Source organism: Solea solea, chromosome 21 (genome assembly GCF_958295425.1).
Source record: "Solea solea chromosome 21, fSolSol10.1, whole genome shotgun sequence".
Taxonomy (NCBI): Eukaryota; Metazoa; Chordata; class Actinopteri; order Pleuronectiformes; family Soleidae; genus Solea; species Solea solea.
In genome coordinates, this window is record NC_081154.1 from 20,740,054 (window position 1) to 20,756,834 (window position 16,781).

The 16,781-nt window shown below is 38.2% G+C and overlaps 1 protein-coding gene across 1 annotated transcript; it reads right to left on the reverse strand.

The window, feature by feature from the left end:
- Positions 1-371: 371 nt before the first annotated feature.
- Positions 372-16,021, reverse strand: vkorc1 (vitamin K epoxide reductase complex, subunit 1). The gene is made up of 3 exons (XM_058621785.1): positions 15,726-16,021; positions 12,456-12,565; positions 372-1,180 (listed from the first exon to the last, which is right to left on the reverse strand). The coding sequence occupies exons 1-3, from the start codon at positions 15,911-15,913 to the stop codon at positions 969-971; spliced, it is 510 nt and encodes a 169-aa protein (XP_058477768.1). The 5' UTR covers positions 15,914-16,021; the 3' UTR covers positions 372-968.
- Positions 16,022-16,781: the final 760 nt, after the last annotated feature.

The following is a 16,781-nucleotide window of genomic DNA, read 5'->3' on the forward strand; positions in this document are numbered from 1 at the left end:
TTGTTGTCCTTCTGCTGCTCTTTGTTTCTTTTCCTGTCGCGTTGGTTCCACATTGATCAAAAGTACTGTATTATTTAAGAAAACAGAAGTTAAGTTTTACCGTTTCCAGAGGAAACCGTGAAACTACATTCTGTTTTTATTCTGTAGTTTTCACAGTGTTCATGGTGCGTGAGAAGAAGGAGAGGGAATTAAAAAGATGGACAATCTCTAACACCCCCGGCAGGACACCATCACAGCACTGAGCAGCTCGTTCAGTCGATCCTGCTCTCAGCAGACCACACGTAATTATAAAAATAAAAAAAATAAACAGATACATTTTAAATAGTGAGTTTCATTAGACTCTAGAAAGAGCATGTAAAACTATAGGGAAATCAGTGTGTCACTTAGGATTTTATTTATGATCAATTTAGCTCTTTACTTTTATTACTTATTTCAGCTGTACATGTAATAGGAAAAAATAAAGCACTTTTTACTACATTTTTATTGATAATATATGATATGGTAATAAATTAGTGATAATATGTGTAACATAGCTCCATCACCTGGAGCTAAAGTGAACTGTCATTTAATTGTCCTCAAAATTATCACAAACACATTCATAATGAATATACTATTATAATTATTAATTATTATTATTATACTTATTATTATTATTATATGTTTCTGCCTGTTCCTCATTAAGCTGCACTATTTTATTAGTTATTATTTATTTGTATACGCTGTGATTTGCATTTCGGATTAAATCAATGACAATAAAGTTTAATCTAATCCAAACTATGCTACACTAGTGTGTTTTTCAAACATGTGCGATCAGCATCAAAAATGTGCATCGATGTACAAAAACGTGTGTGTGTGTGTGTGTTGAAGCACAGTCAGTCCTGTTCCACCGTGGGAGGGGCTTGCACCGTGGGAGGGGCTCGCTGTGGTTTCACCTGGAGAAGGCGGTGGATTTCTCAGGGAACACACGTCTATGGAGCCTTTTCCTTCATTCCTTCAATGGCTCTCCTTCTTCTGAGGTTAGTGAAGAGCAGCGCGAAGTTGACGACGTACGTGGACACGCAGACCATGCAGAAATCCCCCAGAACAAAGGCAAGAATAAAGGCGAGGTAGAGCGAGCCGGCCACTGACACCCAGGAGGAGACCACCAGACACAGAGCTGCTTTCTTAGATAGTGACAGACCTGCAATAAACACAAGAAATCATCAGAAAACACACCTGCATCTTTATCCTAGCTTCACTTACTTCATATCAAGTTCATTGCCGGATAGTTTAGTTATATGAGGTTCTGACTCTCAAAGGTCCAGTGTATTAAATGAAGGGATAAACAATTACCTCATAATATACTGTTTCTTATTATTACAGCAGAATGAGCCTTTTATGTTTATATCAGGAGCCGGGAAGCATGTTTTTACAATAGGGTCTGTCCACATGGAAACAAGTGTATAGGGTATTTTGTGTTTTATCATATTGACGTTTCATCCACATGGAAACGAGTGTATAGGGTATTTTGTGTTTTATCATATTGACGTTTCATCCACATGGAAACGAGTGTATAGGGTATTTTGTGTTTTATCATATTGGCGTTTCATCCACATGGAAACGAGTGTATAGGGTATTTTGTTTTTTATCATATTGACGTTTCATCCACATGGAAACGAGTGTATAGGGTTTTTTGTGTTTTATCATATTGACGTTTCATCCACATGGAAACGAGTGTATAGGGTTTTTTGTTTTTATCATATTGGCGTTTCATCCACATGGAAACGAGTGTATAGGGTTTCTTGTGTTTTATCATATTGGCGTTTCATCCACATGGAAACGAGTGTATAGGGTTTCTTGTGTTTTATCATATTGACGTTTCATCCACATGGAAACGAGTGTATAGGGTTTTTTGTGTTTTATCATATTGGCGTTTCATCCACATGGAAACGAGTGTATAGGGTTTTTTGTGTTTTATCATATTGGCGTTTCATCCACATGGAAACGAGTGTATAGGGTTTTTTGTGTTTTATCATATTGACGTTTCGTCCACATGGAAACGAGTGTATAGGGTATTTTGTGTTTTATCATATTGACGTTTCATCCACATGGAAACGAGTGTATAGGGTTTTTTGTGTTTTATCATATTGACGTTTCATCCACATGGAAACGAGTGTATAGGGTTTTTTGTTTTTATCATATTGGCGTTTCATCCACATGGAAACGAGTGTATAGGGTTTTTTGTGTTTTGTCATATTGACGTTTCATCCACATGGAAACGAGTGTATAGGGTTTTTTGTTTTTATCATATTGGCGTTTCATCCACATGGAAACGAGTGTATAGGGTTTTTTGTGTTTTATCATATTGGCGTTTCATCCACATGAAAACGAGTGTATAGGGTTTTTTGTGTTTTATCATATTGGCGTTTCATCCACATGAAAACGAGTGTATAGGGTTTTTTGTGTTTTATCATATTGGCGTTTCATCCACATGGAAACGAGTGTATAGGGTTTCTTGTGTTTTATCATATTGGCGTTTCATCCACATGAAAACGAGTGTATAGGGTTTCTTGTGTTTTATCATATTGGCGTTTCATCCACATGGAAACGAGTGTATAGGGTTTCTTGTGTTTTATCATATTGGCGTTTCATCCACATGGAAACGAGTGTATAGGGTTTCTTGTGTTTTATCATATTGGCGTTTCATCCACATGAAAACGAGTGTATAGGGTTTTTTGTGTTTTATCATATTGACGTTTCATCCACATGGAAACGAGTGTATAGGGTTTTTTGTGTTTTATCATATTGGCGTTTCATCCACATGGAAACGAGTGTATAGGGTTTCTTGTGTTTTATCATATTGGCGTTTCATCCACATGGAAACGAGTGTATAGGGTTTCTTGTGTTTTATCATATTGGCGTTTCATCCACATGAAAACGAGTGTATAGGGTTTTTTGTGTTTTATCATATTGGCGTTTCATCCACATGGAAACGAGTGTATAGGGTTTCTTGTGTTTTATCATATTGGCGTTTCATCCACATGAAAACGAGTGTATAGGGTTTTTTGTGTTTTATCATATTGACGTTTCATCCACATGGAAACGAGTGTATAGGGTTTTTTGTGTTTTATCATATTGGCGTTTCATCCACATGGAAACGAGTGTATAGGGTTTCTTGTGTTTTATCATATTGGCGTTTCATCCACATGGAAACGAGTGTATAGGGTTTCTTGTGTTTTATCATATTGGCGTTTCATCCACATGAAAACGAGTGTATAGGGTTTTTTGTGTTTTATCATATTGGCGTTTCATCCACATGGAAACGAGTGTATAGGGTTTCTTGTGTTTTATCATATTGGCGTTTCATCCACATGAAAACGAGTGTATAGGGTTTTTTGTGTTTTATCATATTGGCGTTTCATCCACATGGAAACGAGTGTATAGGGTATTTTGTGTTTTATCATGTTGGCGTTTCATCCACATGGAAACGAGTGTATAGGGTTTTTTGTGTTTTATCATATTGGCGTTTCATCCACATGGAAACGAGTGTATAGGGTATTTTGTGTTTTATCATATTGACGTTTCATCCACATGGAAACGAGTGTATAGGGTATTTTGTTTTTTATCATATTGGCGTTTCATCCACATGGAAACGAGTGTATAGGGTTTTTTGTGTTTTATCATATTGACGTTTCGGCGTTTCATCCACATGGAAACGAGTGTATAGGGTTTTTTGTGTTTTATCATATTGACGTTTCATCCACATGGAAACGAGTGTATAGGGTTTTTTGTTTTTATCATATTGGCGTTTCATCCACATGGAAACGAGTGTATAGGGTTTTTTGTGTTTTATCATATTGACGTTTCATCCACATGGAAACGAGTGTATAGGGTTTTTTGTGTTTTATCATATTGACGTTTCATCCACATGGAAACGAGTGTATAGGGTATTTTGTGTTTTATCATATTGACGTTTCATCCACATGGAAACGAGTGTATAGGGTATTTTGTTTTTTATCATATTGGCGTTTCATCCACATGGAAACGAGTGTATAGGGTTTTTTGTGTTTTATCATATTGACGTTTCATCCACATGGAAACGAGTGTATAGGGTTTTTTGTGTTTTATCATATTGACGTTTCATCCACATGGAAACGAGTGTATAGGGTTTTTTGTTTTTATCATATTGACGTTTCATCCACATGGAAACGAGTGTATAGGGTTTTTTGTGTTTTATCATATTGACGTTTCATCCACATGGAAACGAGTGTATAGGGTTTTTTGTGTTTTATCATATTGACGTTTCATCCACATGGAAACGAGTGTATAGGGTTTTTTGTTTTTATCATATTGACGTTTCATCCACATGGAAACGAGTGTATAGGGTTTTTTGTTTTTATCATATTGACGTTTCATCCACATGGAAACGAGTGTATAGGGTTTCTTGTGTTTTATCATATTGGCGTTTCATCCACATGGAAACGAGTGTATAGGGTTTCTTGTGTTTTATCATATTGGAGTTTCATCCACATGGAAACGAGTGTATAGGGTTTCTTGTGTTTTATCATATTGGCGTTTCATCCACATGGAAACGAGTGTATAGGGTTTCTTGTGTTTTATCATATTGGCGTTTCATCCACATGAAAACGAGTGTATAGGGTTTTTTGTGTTTTATCATATTGGCGTTTCATCCACATGGAAACGAGTGTATAGGGTATGTTGTGTTTTATCATATTGGCGTTTCATCCACATGGAAACGAGTGTATAGGGTATGTTGTGTTTAATCATCTTGGAGTTTCATCCACATGGAAACGAGTGTATAGGGTTTTTTGTGTTTTATCATATTGGCGTTTCATCCACATGGAAACGGCGTCTTAGGAGACCTGAAATAGTATTTTTTGAAAAGCCGTCCAGAGCAGGAAAACCCTTACATAATACTTTGGGGAAATGATGATGTCATAGTCCCAGCTGTCTCTTACACTGGCATTTACTGTCTATATCGTCATCATTGTTGTTGTCAGTGATTCTCAGTGATTCTCTCTCTTTTCTGTGATCAGATAGCAATCACATACATAGTATTAACATGTGGGGCGGGGACTGTGGGTGGAGCGGAGACGCATCAGAGACTCTTTGGATTTACACTGCTGCTCCATGTGGTCACAATGCGTCCCGAACCACCTCCACAGATCATATAACAATCCGGTATGTTTACACCTAAACTTACAAGTGGTCAGGCACTATCCCACTGCAATCTGATCACAGAAAACACATTCTACTGCCAGGTGTAAAGGACAGGTGTCTGTGACTCTCTCGTGCAGCAGAACTGGCCATTTCTGTCTTGGAAAGTATTTGTTTATTTATTTATTATTCATCCACATGGAAACGAGTGTATAGGGTATTTTGTGTTTTATCATGTTGGCGTTTCATCCACATGGAAACGAGTGTATGGGTTTTTTTGTGTTTTATCATATTGGCGTTTCATCCACATGGAAACGAGTGTATAGGGTTTCTTGTGTTTTATCATATTGGCGTTTCATCCACATGAAAACGAGTGTATAGGGTTTTTTGTGTTTTATCATATTGGCGTTTCATCCACATGGAAACGAGTGTATAGGGTATTTTGTGTTTTATCATGTTGGCGTTTCATCCACATGGAAACGAGTGTATAGGGTTTTTTGTGTTTTATCATATTGACGTTTCATCCACATGGAAACGAGTGTATAGGGTTTTTTGTTTTTATCATATTGGCGTTTCATCCACATGGAAACGAGTGTATAGGGTATTTTGTGTTTTATCATGTTGGCGTTTCATCCACATGGAAACGAGTGTATAGGGTTTTTTGTGTTTTATCATATTGACGTTTCATCCACATGGAAACGAGTGTATAGGGTATGTTGTGTTTTATCATATTGGCGTTTCATCCACATGGAAACGAGTGTATAGGGTATTTTGTGTTTTATCATGTTGGCGTTTCATCCACATGGAAACGAGTGTATAGGGTTTTTTGTGTTTTATCATATTGACGTTTCATCCACATGGAAACAAGTGTACAGGGTTTTTTGTGTTTTATCATATTGGCGTTTCATCCACATGGAAACGAGTGTATAGGGTATTTTGTGTTTTATCATGTTGGCGTTTCATCCACATGGAAACGAGTGTATAGGGTTTCTTGTGTTTTATCATATTGGCGTTTCATCCACATGGAAACGAGTGTATAGGGTTTTTTGTGTTTTATCATATTGGCGTTTCATCCACATGGAAACGAGTGTATAGGGTTTCTTGTGTTTTATCATATTGGCGTTTCATCCACATGGAAACGAGTGTATAGGGTTTTTTGTGTTTTATCATATTGGCGTTTCATCCACATGGAAACGAGTGTATAGGGTTTCTTGTGTTTTATCATATTGGCGTTTCATCCACATGAAAACGAGTGTATAGGGTTTTTTGTGTTTTATCATATTGGCGTTTCATCCACATGGAAACGAGTGTATAGGGTTTCTTGTGTTTTATCATATTGGCGTTTCATCCACATGGAAACGAGTGTATAGGGTTTCTTGTGTTTTATCATATTGGCGTTTCATCCACATGAAAACGAGTGTATAGGGTTTTTTGTGTTTTATCATATTGACGTTTCATCCACATGGAAACGAGTGTATAGGGTTTTTTGTGTTTTATCATATTGGCGTTTCATCCACATGGAAACGAGTGTATAGGGTTTCTTGTGTTTTATCATATTGGCGTTTCATCCACATGGAAACGAGTGTATAGGGTTTCTTGTGTTTTATCATATTGGCGTTTCATCCACATGAAAACGAGTGTATAGGGTTTTTTGTGTTTTATCATATTGGCGTTTCATCCACATGGAAACGAGTGTATAGGGTTTTTTGTGTTTTATCATATTGGCGTTTCATCCACATGGAAACGAGTGTATAGGGTTTTTTGTGTTTTATCATATTGGCGTTTCATCCACATGGAAACGAGTGTATAGGGTATGTTGTGTTTTATCATATTGGCGTTTCATCCACATGGAAACGAGTGTATAGGGTTTCTTGTGTTTTATCATATTGGCGTTTCATCCACATGGAAACGAGTGTATAGGGTTTTTTGTGTTTTATCATATTGGCGTTTCATCCACATGGAAACGAGTGTATAGGGTATGTTGTGTTTTATCATATTGGCGTTTCATCCACATGGAAACGAGTGTATAGGGTTTTTTGTGTTTTATCATATTGGCGTTTCATCCACATGGAAACGAGTGTATAGGGTTTTTTGTGTTTTATCATATTGACGTTTCATCCACATGGAAACGAGTGTATAGGGTTTTTTGTGTTTTATCATATTGGCGTTTCATCCACATGGAAACGAGTGTATAGGGTTTCTTGTGTTTTATCATATTGGCGTTTCATCCACATGGAAACGAGTGTATAGGGTTTCTTGTGTTTTATCATATTGGCGTTTCATCCACATGAAAACGAGTGTATAGGGTTTTTTGTGTTTTATCATATTGGCGTTTCATCCACATGGAAACGAGTGTATAGGGTTTTTTGTGTTTTATCATATTGGCGTTTCATCCACATGGAAACGAGTGTATAGGGTTTTTTGTGTTTTATCATATTGGCGTTTCATCCACATGGAAACGAGTGTATAGGGTATGTTGTGTTTTATCATATTGGCGTTTCATCCACATGGAAACGAGTGTATAGGGTTTCTTGTGTTTTATCATATTGGCGTTTCATCCACATGAAAACGAGTGTATAGGGTTTTTTGTGTTTTATCATATTGGCGTTTCATCCACATGGAAACGAGTGTATAGGGTATGTTGTGTTTTATCATATTGGCGTTTCATCCACATGGAAACGAGTGTATAGGGTTTTTTGTGTTTTATCATATTGGCGTTTCATCCACATGGAAACGAGTGTATAGGGTTTTTTGTGTTTTATCATATTGACGTTTCATCCACATGGAAACGAGTGTATAGGGTATTTTGTTTTTTATCATATTGGCGTTTCATCCACATGGAAACGAGTGTATAGGGTTTTTTGTGTTTTATCATATTGGCGTTTCATCCACATGGAAACGAGTGTATAGGGTATTTTGTTTTTTATCATATTGGCGTTTCATCCACATGGAAACGAGTGTATAGGGTTTTTTGTGTTTTATCATATTGGCGTTTCATCCACATGGAAACGAGTGTATAGGGTTTTTTGTGTTTTATCATATTGGCGTTTCATCCACATGGAAACGAGTGTATAGGGTATGTTGTGTTTTATCATATTGGCGTTTCATCCACATGGAAACGAGTGTATAGGTATTTTTGTGTTTTATCATATTGGCGTTTCATCCACATGGAAACGAGTGTATAGGGTTTTTTGTGTTTTATCATATTGGCGTTTCATCCACATGGAAACGAGTGTATAGGGTATGTTGTGTTTTATCATATTGGCGTTTCATCCACATGGAAACGAGTGTATAGGGTTTTTTGTGTTTTATCATATTGGCGTTTCATCCACATGGAAACGAGTGTATGGGTTTTTTGTGTTTTATCATATTGGCGTTTCATCCACATGGAAACGAGTGTATAGGGTATTTTGTGTTTTATCATATTGGCGTTTCATCCACATGGAAACGAGTGTATAGGGTATGTTGTGTTTTATCATATTGGCGTTTCATCCACATGGAAACGAGTGTATAGGGTTTTTTGTGTTTTATCATATTGGCGTTTCATCCACATGGAAACGAGTGTATAGGGTTTTTTGTGTTTTATCATATTGGCGTTTCATCCACATGGAAACGAGTGTATAGGGTTTTTTGTGTTTTATCATATTGGCGTTTCATCCACATGGAAACGAGTGTATAGGGTATGTTGTGTTTTATCATATTGGCGTTTCATCCACATGGAAACGAGTGTATAGGGTTTCTTGTGTTTTATCATATTGGCGTTTCATCCACATGAAAACGAGTGTATAGGGTTTTTTGTGTTTTATCATATTGGCGTTTCATCCACATGGAAACGAGTGTATAGGGTATGTTGTGTTTTATCATATTGGCGTTTCATCCACATGGAAACGAGTGTATAGGGTTTTTTGTGTTTTATCATATTGGCGTTTCATCCACATGGAAACGAGTGTATAGGGTTTTTTGTGTTTTATCATATTGGCGTTTCATCCACATGGAAACGAGTGTATAGGGTATTTTGTTTTTTATCATATTGGCGTTTCATCCACATGGAAACGAGTGTATAGGGTTTTTTGTGTTTTATCATATTGGCGTTTCATCCACATGGAAACGAGTGTATAGGGTATTTTGTTTTTTATCATATTGGCGTTTCATCCACATGGAAACGAGTGTATAGGGTTTTTTGTGTTTTATCATATTGGCGTTTCATCCACATGGAAACGAGTGTATAGGGTTTTTTGTGTTTTATCATATTGGCGTTTCATCCACATGGAAACGAGTGTATAGGGTATGTTGTGTTTTATCATATTGGCGTTTCATCCACATGGAAACGAGTGTATAGGTATTTTTGTGTTTTATCATATTGGCGTTTCATCCACATGGAAACGAGTGTATAGGGTTTTTTGTGTTTTATCATATTGGCGTTTCATCCACATGGAAACGAGTGTATAGGGTTTTTTGTGTTTTATCATATTGGCGTTTCATCCACATGGAAACGAGTGTATAGGGTATGTTGTGTTTTATCATATTGGCGTTTCATCCACATGGAAACGAGTGTATAGGGTTTCTTGTGTTTTATCATATTGGCGTTTCATCCACATGAAAACGAGTGTATAGGGTTTTTTGTGTTTTATCATATTGGCGTTTCATCCACATGGAAACGAGTGTATAGGGTATGTTGTGTTTTATCATATTGGCGTTTCATCCACATGGAAACGAGTGTATAGGGTATTTTGTTTTTTATCATATTGGCGTTTCATCCACATGGAAACGAGTGTATAGGGTTTTTTGTGTTTTATCATATTGGCGTTTCATCCACATGGAAACGAGTGTATAGGGTATGTTGTGTTTTATCATATTGGCGTTTCATCCACATGGAAACGAGTGTATAGGGTTTTTTGTGTTTTATCATATTGGCGTTTCATCCACATGGAAACGAGTGTATAGGGTTTCTTGTGTTTTATCATATTGGCGTTTCATCCACATGGAAACGAGTGTATAGGGTTTCTTGTGTTTTATCATATTGGCGTTTCATCCACATGGAAACGAGTGTATAGGGTTTTTTGTGTTTTATCATATTGGCGTTTCATCCACATGGAAACGAGTGTATAGGGTATTTTGTGTTTTATCATATTGACGTTTCATCCACATGGAAACGAGTGTATAGGGTTTCTTGTGTTTTATCATATTGGCGTTTCATCCACATGGAAACGAGTGTATAGGGTATTTTGTGTTTTATCATATTGACGTTTCATCCACATGGAAACGAGTGTATAGGGTTTCTTGTGTTTTATCATATTGGCGTTTCATCCACATGGAAACGAGTGTATAGGGTTTCTTGTGTTTTATCATATTGGCGTTTCATCCACATGGAAACGAGTGTATAGGGTTTTTTGTGTTTTATCATATTGGCGTTTCATCCACATGGAAACGAGTGTATAGGGTTTTTTGTGTTTTATCATATTGGCGTTTCATCCACATGGAAACGAGTGTATAGGGTATGTTGTGTTTTATCATATTGGCGTTTCATCCACATGGAAACGAGTGTATAGGGTTTTTTGTGTTTTATCATATTGGCGTTTCATCCACATGGAAACGAGTGTATAGGGTTTTTTGTGTTTTATCATATTGGCGTTTCATCCACATGGAAACGAGTGTATAGGGTTTTTTGTGTTTTATCATATTGGCGTTTCATCCACATGGAAACGGCGTCTTAGGAGACCTGAAATAGTATTTTTTGAAAAGCCGTCCAGAGCAGGAAAACCCTTACATAATACTTTGGGGAAATGATGATGTCATAGTCCCAGCTGTCTCTTACACTGGCATTTACTGTCTATATCGTCATCATTGTTGTTGTCAGTGATTCTCAGTGATTCTCTCTCTTTTCTGTGATCAGATAGCAATCACATACATAGTATTAACATGTGGGGCGGGGACTGTGGGTGGAGCGGAGACGCATCAGAGACTCTTTGGATTTACACTGCTGCTCCATGTGGTCACAATGCGTCCCGAACCACCTCCACAGATCATATAACAATCCGGTATGTTTACACCTAAACTTACAAGTGGTCAGGCACTATCCCACTGCAATCTGATCACAGAAAACACATTCTACTGCCAGGTGTAAAGGACAGGTGTCTGTGACTCTCTCGTGCAGCAGAACTGGCCATTTCTGTCTTGGAAAGTATTTGTTTATTTATTTATTTGTTGCTAGTCGCTTTTTGACAAAGTCACTCAGTTGTCAAGACTGTTGTTTGGTCTGTTTACTTTATGATAACTTTTATTTTCTCTGTTGAAAAGGACACCTCAATGAGATAACCTGTATAAATATAGATTAAATTAGAACCCCTCTTGTTTCATGCTGTGTCTGTTTCTGTGCTTGTATGCATTGTCATTTCACAGCAGCTTCACAGACCTGTGTACTACAGCGTCTTCATGTTTCATGTGGATGGAGACATTTACTCAAAAGATGCCCTCTAAAGAATTATTAGGCCGATAGAGAAAAAGATTGTTTACGTTTTGTTCCATTTCCATGTTTATGTGGTTTAAACAGCTTTTTATATATACATATACACATATATATATACACACATATACATATATATATACATACATACACACATATATGTATATGTATATACATATATACATATATACATATACATATGTATATATGTATATGTATAATGCTAACTGAAGGCTACATAGATTCTCCAACACAGGGAAAGGATGAGTTGAAGGATTTCCAGCTACAAACATGCACATTCAACAATAAATGTTTATACACTTTACACATGTGTACCTTTAAATGGCTCACCTAATAAAATCTACGCTATCTAAGGATATTGTTGCCACTTAATCTTGCTGTTAGTCTTGTATGACTGGAAGCTGAAGTTTGTGTCTCTTTGTAAATCATTCACTTCTCAAACTAAAGCGGGAATCGAGAAAATCTATGATTTGACTTCATGACGCAGGAGCTGTTGATCCACTGCTGCCTCCATCAGTGACTTCAAACGTGTGACAGCTCAGTGGCACAAACTTACCCAAAAGGCAGCAGTGGATCAGACGTGCCAGTGTCACAGAAGGCTACGAATATGACCTTCTCTATGGAGTTAGGTGCAGGAAAGTGGGCGTGTTCCATACAGAACAAGATGAAACAGCAGAACTGTTGTCGAGCTACGCGGGTGAGGTAAAGATGGTTTCCACTGGCAGCCATGTTTTCCAGCAGGGTTCTGTGAGAACTGTGTGCAGTGTGGGCTCAGTCACAGAACACTGAGTACAGAGGACAATGAAGGACTAACCGAGGCCCAGCTGCACAGTGTAGAACAGGAGGCCCAGCAGGCTGTTGGGCTGGTTCAGAGGGTTCTCTTTAGCCACGAACAACTGGACCAAGCCAAAGCCACGCCCCCATCTGTCATCAGACAAAGCACATGAGAAGGAAATGAAAACAGCAAATCATTGAAGTTATTTCAATAATATTATTGAAGGAGGAGTCTGCGACAGTAGGGCTGCAACGATTCATTGATTACTAAATTCCCCTATAGATCTCCCTGAGTTAACATCATTAGTTTCATCATCTAAACCATCAACCTGTCAGTTAGATCCTATCCCCACCAAACTGTTTAAAGATGTGTTTCCTTTAATTAACAGCTCTATATTAACTCAAATTAATCTATCCTTATTAACTGGATATGTGCCCCAAACGTTTAAAATAGCAGTTATTAAACCCCTTCTCAAAAAAGCGACCCTTGACCCAGATATTTTAGCTAATTACCGACCTATATCTAATCTTCCCTTTGTTTCTAAAATCTTAGAAAAGGCAGTTGCTAATCTATGATGTGAATATTTGCGCATTAATGGCCTGTTTGAAGATTTTCAGTCAGGTTTTAGATTAAACCATAGCACAGAAACAGCACTAGTTAAAGTCAGTAATGATCTTCTCTTGGCTTCAGATAATGGTCTAGTTTCTTTACTTGTCCTGTTAGATCTTAGTGCTGCATTTGACACCATTGATCATAATATTCTACTGCAGAGATTGGAGCAGACTCTTGGTATCACAGGTGCTGCCCTCTGCTGGTTTAAATCATACTTATCTGATAGATTCCAGTTTGTTCATGTTAATGATAAAGCCTCACTACAAACTAAAGTTAATTGTGGAGTTCCACAAGGCTCAGTGCTTGGGCCTATACTTTTTACCTTATATATGCTTCCTCTAGGGAACATTATTAGAAAGCACAACATACACTTTCATTGTTATGCAGATGACACACAGCTATATTTATCAATGAGGCCGGATGAAATAAATCAGGTTGTTCAACTCCAGGAATGTCTCAGAGACATTAAGTCCTGGATGACCTGTAACTTTCTACTTTTAAACTTTTATACTCGGCCCTAAACAACTCAGAGAAAAACTTTCTGATCACATTGTCACTTTAGATGACATCACCATGGCTTCCAGTTCCACTGTGAGGAACCTTGGAATTACTTTTGACCAGGAAATGTCATTTGACTCACACATAAAACTCATTTCCAGAACAGCCTTCTTCCACCTGCGGAACATTATGAAAATTAGAAACATTCTGTCTTTACAGGATGCTGAAAAACTAGTTCATGCTTTTGTTACATCTAGATTAGATTACTGTAACTCCTTATTATCAGGATGTTCCAACAAGTCTGTTAGAACCCTTCAGTTCATTCAAAATGCTGCAGCACAAGTTCTGACAGGAACTAGAGAGAGAGACCATATAACTCCAGTGTTAGCTTCTCTACACTGGCTCCACCCACAGTTTAGAATTCAATTTAAAATCCTCCTCCTCACGTACAAAGCACTTAATGGTCACGCCCCTTCATACCTGAAAGACCTAGTCTTACCTTATCACCCTAACAGACCACTTAGGTCACAAAATACAGGTTTACTTGTGGTTCCCAGAGTCTGCAAGAGCAGAATGGGAGGCAGAGCCTTTAGTTACCAGGCTCCTCCTCTCCTGTGGAACCAGCTTCCAATGACAGTTTGGGAGGCGGAGCCTCTCTCTGTATTTAAAGTTAGACTTCAAACTTTCCTTTTTGATAAAGTTTATAGTTAGAGCTGGTTCAGGGAAACCTGGACCATCTCTTAGTTCTGCTGCTATAGACCTAGACTGCTGGGGGATTTTCCTGTGGTGCACGCACATTCACTCTCTCACACTCAAGGTATGAATATGACTTTTTATATGTCATTAACCTTGTCTCTTTCTCTCCCTAGTTTGTGTCTTTCCTTCCTTCCCTCTCTCTCTCTCTGTATTCTCATCTTGCAGGTTGCAGGATCCAGATCCAGTTTTCGAGGCTATCCATATCATACATATCATCAACATTATTATTGTGCTATAATTAAAAGTCGATATCATTAACTGTATAAACTTGTAACTTGATACAGTTGTTGTGTATCTGCTCCTGGTCTCTCTCTCTCTTCTGTCTCTACCTCATCTCCCTCTTGTCCATTCTCTCCCCCCTTTCTGTCCCCCACCTCTCCTCTGTCCCCCATTTTCCTTTCACCCTGACCGGTCGAGGCAGATGCTGCACATCTGTGAGTCTGGTTCTGTCAGAGATTTCTTCTTCTGTTAAGAGGGAGTTTTTTCTCTCCACTGATGCCTAGTGTTTGCTCATTGTGTGAACTGTTGTGTTTCTCTGCTCTCCTTGATGTTGTCTATGTACAGACCTGAGATCATGTATGTTAGGATTTGGCGCTATACAAATAACATTGAATTGAATTGAATTGAATTGATCTGCATATATATTGGTGATGGATTAGTCTGTTTTAGTAGATTTGTTTTGACAAATATTTAAAAATCTCAGATTTATCAGTATTTTCTGGATTCTTTGCTCCATCTAACAAAGACATCACTGGGAAACATTCTGACGTTTTATGGAGCAAACAACAAAGAAAATGAGTTGCAATCAGACAATAAGGACAATTATAACAATATGGCTGATATTAATCTTTTGTTGATCTCTCATTCTGAGAAAATACAAAACTTTATCAATAATAAATAATAAAAGAAATCTTGAACTTAACTTAAATGAACCTTTATTGAAAAATGTCTTCCCCAATTATCATCCATTTATAAACTGTCTGACAACAAAGTGTATAAACCTACATCAACAAGTAAACATTAGCTTTGTCCTTCTTTTCTTTGGGATTGACTTGATTTTACTATTGCACTTTGATATCTATCTATTTTTGATTGATTGATTGAACCTGATTACCTGATTTTAACCCTGCTAATAATGTTCTTGCAGCAGCTTTTGTCTTAGTTGTATTGATCAGTGTATGTTTTTATTACATGAATCACATTGTGTATAAAAAGTGTTGTATAAATACGATTGTGTGACTGGTTGTTACATAGTGACATGTTGTTGCGTTGCCTCGCAGGTTTTGTGTAGATTAACTGAAGTAAATGTAACGGTAGCGCGTGACTGCATCACCTCTAACTCCTCTCTCATGTGAGCGGAACTGAACACGTGGCAGTGAGCTCTGTGTGTGTGTGTGTGTGTGTGTGTGTGTGTGGAAGATGAACAGACACAGCTGGAGTTACCTGGAGGTGAAAACCTTGGAGCAGCTCACTGACTCCCCCAGGTCACACATCGCCCTGTAATCCGGGTCTGCCTCTCTGGACAGCTCCACGTGAAGCGCATACACAGACAGAACCAGACCAACGACGCACAACACAATCCGCACTCTCTTCTCCCAGCTGGGCATCTTGTGAGGTCCAGTCGCTGCCATGTCTGTGTTCGTGTCTGCACGAGTCTGACTGCGTGAACTCTCTGTGAGGATGACGTGTAGACGCACAGGTCCTCGCTTCTGATTGGTCACAAAGTCTTTTGCAGCTGACTGTCATTGGTCCAGATGTTAGGGGGAAAAAACCCGGTGTGGACTTCAGTCTGACTTTGGACTGTGGGAAGTGTCTACATGCCACTGTAACCCCACTGAAGCCCCGTCCACGTATACGTTCTAGCCATGGTCCAAGGCCCCTCAGGGGGGCGCCAGAGATCACATGGAGGGCACAGAGCTTTGTTTGCTCTGAGGTTGTCATGTTATTAGCTGTTGTTGTGGATGTGTGTGTGTGTAATGTGTGCCCATGTATTACTAATGTTGTGGGGACCTAAACCTGTTTACACAGTCACATTATGGGGACTTGTCTTCCTTGTGGGGACAAAAATCAAGTCCCCACAACGTAAATGACTACATTTTAAGGTGAAGACATGTTTTAGGTTGACGTTAGGATTAGGATTAGGATTAGGCCAGTAGTAACTGTGGTTAAGGTTAGAGTAAGTCTCCAGGAAATAAATGTAAATCAATGCAATGTCCCCTCAAGTCATGAATGTCGAACATGTGTGTGTGTGTGTGTATGAATGAATGCTTGTGTGTCAGTGATGAGGCACTGTGGTTGCTATGGGTTACTTGCACACCTGTGGACATGGGTGGTTCATTAGTCACACAAAGGTTGATGAGGGATTGGCAGGGAATTAGGATCAGGGAACCATGTGTGTGTGTGTGTGTGTGTGTGTGTGTGTGTGTGAGACGGCTGAATGCGTCGTGTGACAGTCTTAGTATTTTTGTCCTTTTGCACAAGCTAGTTCTTAGTCTTTTT